The sequence below is a fragment of the Octopus bimaculoides genome, chromosome 5 (genome assembly GCF_001194135.2).
Source record: "Octopus bimaculoides isolate UCB-OBI-ISO-001 chromosome 5, ASM119413v2, whole genome shotgun sequence".
NCBI classification, from domain to species: domain Eukaryota; kingdom Metazoa; phylum Mollusca; class Cephalopoda; order Octopoda; family Octopodidae; genus Octopus; species Octopus bimaculoides.
Window position 1 is genome coordinate 56,018,533 of NC_068985.1, and position 3,164 is coordinate 56,021,696.

General features: G+C 37.2%; 1 protein-coding gene across 1 annotated transcript in view; it reads right to left on the reverse strand.

The window, feature by feature from the left end:
• The window catches only part of LOC106884300 (DNA polymerase epsilon catalytic subunit A-like), a 124,998-nt gene that overhangs the window by 84,169 nt on the left and 37,665 nt on the right, over positions 1-3,164 (reverse strand). The window contains exon 15 of the mRNA XM_052968400.1: positions 1,442-1,654. Coding sequence (XP_052824360.1) covers positions 1,442-1,654 — 213 coding nt within the window. The remainder of the gene's footprint in view (positions 1-1,441; positions 1,655-3,164) is intronic.

Consider the following 3,164-nt stretch of genomic DNA (forward strand, 5'->3'; position numbering starts at 1 on the left):
AAAAAAATCTCGAAATGAAATATTGGTTTCAAATTTTGGCACAAGGCCATCAATTTAGTGGGTGGGTGGGTAAGTTGATTACATTGAACCCAGTGCTCAACTTGTACTTATTTTATCAAACCCAAAAGGATGAAAGGCAAAGTCAACCTAGGTGAAATTTTAACTTAGAACGTGAAGAAGCATTTTGCCCAGCATGCTAACAATTCTGCCAGCATGCCACCTTATTCCGAAATGAAATCTATTTGCTTTTGTCTTTTATTTTTACTAAAAAGATTACAATTCTTTTAATGTTATTGTATATTTACATCCACTTTTCATTTGTATACATACACACACACACACACACACACAGAGTTTTGATTCCTTTCTGAAAATATCATTAGTACCAGAAACATCTTAATCAGGTACACACACACATGCAGCTCACCACTTTCTAAAGATATGGTAAGTACTACAAATATCAACATCAGGTACCTGCAACAGAAAAAATATCAAGTGCTTTAGACTGAGCACAAAAAGGTTTCTTGTCTAATACTTCAATCCTAGTATACTCTTATACCTATTTACTTATTTTATATGTCATGGGTGATGAATGAAAGTGTATGACCATGAATAAAAGCAACCAAGATAGGGTTTCTCTGAAGAAAGAGAGGAGTAACATCACTCGGAGTCATTTCAGGTCGAGCCATAAATTCTCAGTTTTGAGAGGTCACTCATCCAGTACTAAGGGCATGCGGTTAGAATACCTGAGGAAAAATTGCAGGCACACTTTACAATCAAGGTGAATCAACAGTAGACTTAGATGTAAACAGCAGATGAGATGGTTGGATAATACCTTAGTTGGTATCAATCTATATTTACTTTTTGTCTTTTACTTGTTCCAGCCATGCTGGAGCACCACCTTGAAAAATTTTTGCTTCAATGAATCAATCACATTACTTTTTATTTAAGCCTTGTACTTATTGTATTGGTCTCTTGCTAAAACACTAAGTTACAGGGACATAAACACACCAACACCAGTTGTCAAGAGGTGGTGGGAGACAAACACAGACACAAAGGCATGCACACACGACAGGCTTCTTTCAGTTTCTGTCAACCAAATCTACACACAAGGCTTTGGTTGGCCCAAGGCTACAACAGAAGACACTTGTCCAAGGTGCCCTGCAGTGGGACTGAACATAGTTGGGAAGCAAGCTTCTTACCACAAAGCCATGCCTGCACCTATATTTGTATATATTTGTACTGAAATACAGATCCAGAATTAGCAAATATACCCGCTGAGCAGGTAAAATTTACTTCCAGGGGTTAACTATGAAAATCCCTGCTAAATACACCATAGAGCATGTCAAGACAAAGGTTTACCCCAGTCTGCTTAGGTGACAAAACAAAGACCATCCTGTAATTTAAAGAAAAAGAGAAAAACAAACAGAAAATATTTTACCATTCTAAAACGACAGGGAATATCTGCTCTGAAGACACCTGATTCCAGAGCTTCAACATGTCCACCAACGTAAGTCTCAGAGTCAAGTAAATGTCCATCATGGGTAAGTTTATTCAGAACTGATTCCTGTTTATTGGGGAAGATAACATTAGCATGGTATGCCTGCACCATCAAGAGGGCTTCACAGAGTGTCCCAGAACCTTTGCGCAAGACCTTGAGTAAGAAAAAGAGTAACACAAATAGATTGTTAACTAGTAGAAATTAACAATAAAGGGCAAAAAAATAAGCATGTTTACTAATAGAAATATAGGTTGTTCATATATTTAATTTTGTCCTTTTATTATTCATGAACATGTCTGTTCACACACGCACACATGCAAATAACATTTTCCATGTTAGACAAATATTTCTTGAGGCATTGTTACAGCTGGATGCCTTTCCTGATGCTAACCTTTTTCTTTTTTAAGCCATATAGCTTCAAAGCCACAAAGTGAGTGGACAAATTATTGACAGAAGTGATAACAATCACTAATCAAGCATGATAAAGTGAGCAGAAATGTTTCTGTCCATCCAAATTCACTCACATGGCTGTGATCAGCCTAGGGGTAAAAAAGATTTTTTTTTCTGTGCACAATGGGATTGAACCTGAAACCATGTGGTTAGGAAGCAAACTTCTTAACTACATAGCCATGCCTGTTCCCACATAAACACATTATATAATAATGTTTGTCCATTGTTGTTGATGATGACCAAAGACATCACATGGGGGAAGATGAGTCACAGTGCATCTGGCTGTGGTCAATCAGGTTGATGCATGGTCAAAAGCTTGTCATAGATCAGGTACTGTTGGGAATGAAGGCAAGGAGTTGACTGGACTTGTGCAGCTCATGTTTCCTTTGGGTTCCTGCAATCTTATTCTGTTCATAGGAGGTGGCACCTCTGTTGGTGCAGCTATGTCAGGCAGGATAGTCTTGTGCTTGCATTTCCAAGGTGTTGGGGTTGATCTGAAAACACTTCAATGAGGCTTTGAATGTATCTTTGAAGTGCTTTTACTGCCCACCTTGTATGCACTTGCTTTCTGCCAATTCACTGTAAAATAGTCTCTTGGGTAGTAAATGTCAGGCACACACACAAAGTAAGAGGAGGGATATCCAGGCAGATACCGAATTTCTATGTAAAATTCCTTCAGATGGTGTGTTTTATGGTAAACTTTCTTTAATGCTCATCCAAAGTTACAGTTTATTTCTTGGTTACTTAGAGTGTAAAAGGAGAATGAAGATTTTGAACATTCAAACTTTGTTTATTTCCAGTAAGCTTATTCATAATATTGTTGTATTTGGGGATGGTCATGTTGCCAGTTTAGCCAATAAAAACACACGCACTGTATATTTGGTGTTAATTTGCTTCAGCTTTATATCATTTATATTACATTACATTACATTAATCATATTTCGGCCAGAATTCTTTCGTCACACTTCTGTGACCTCATTAGTGGTCCTTTGCTTTGTTCTTTCTTGTATGTGTGTCCCTCCTTGCTAACGATCAGCCATTTTGTATTTTGTATTCCTATTGTATGTGTCTACGCATGCGTATCCCTCTATGTGTGTCTATGTTTTATAAGTGCATGTGTGTGTGTATGGGGAGTGCCTGTATTATCTGTATCCTCTGTTAATACATGTTCGTTTATTTTGTTTTTATTTATTTATTTATTTGTTCATGCTAA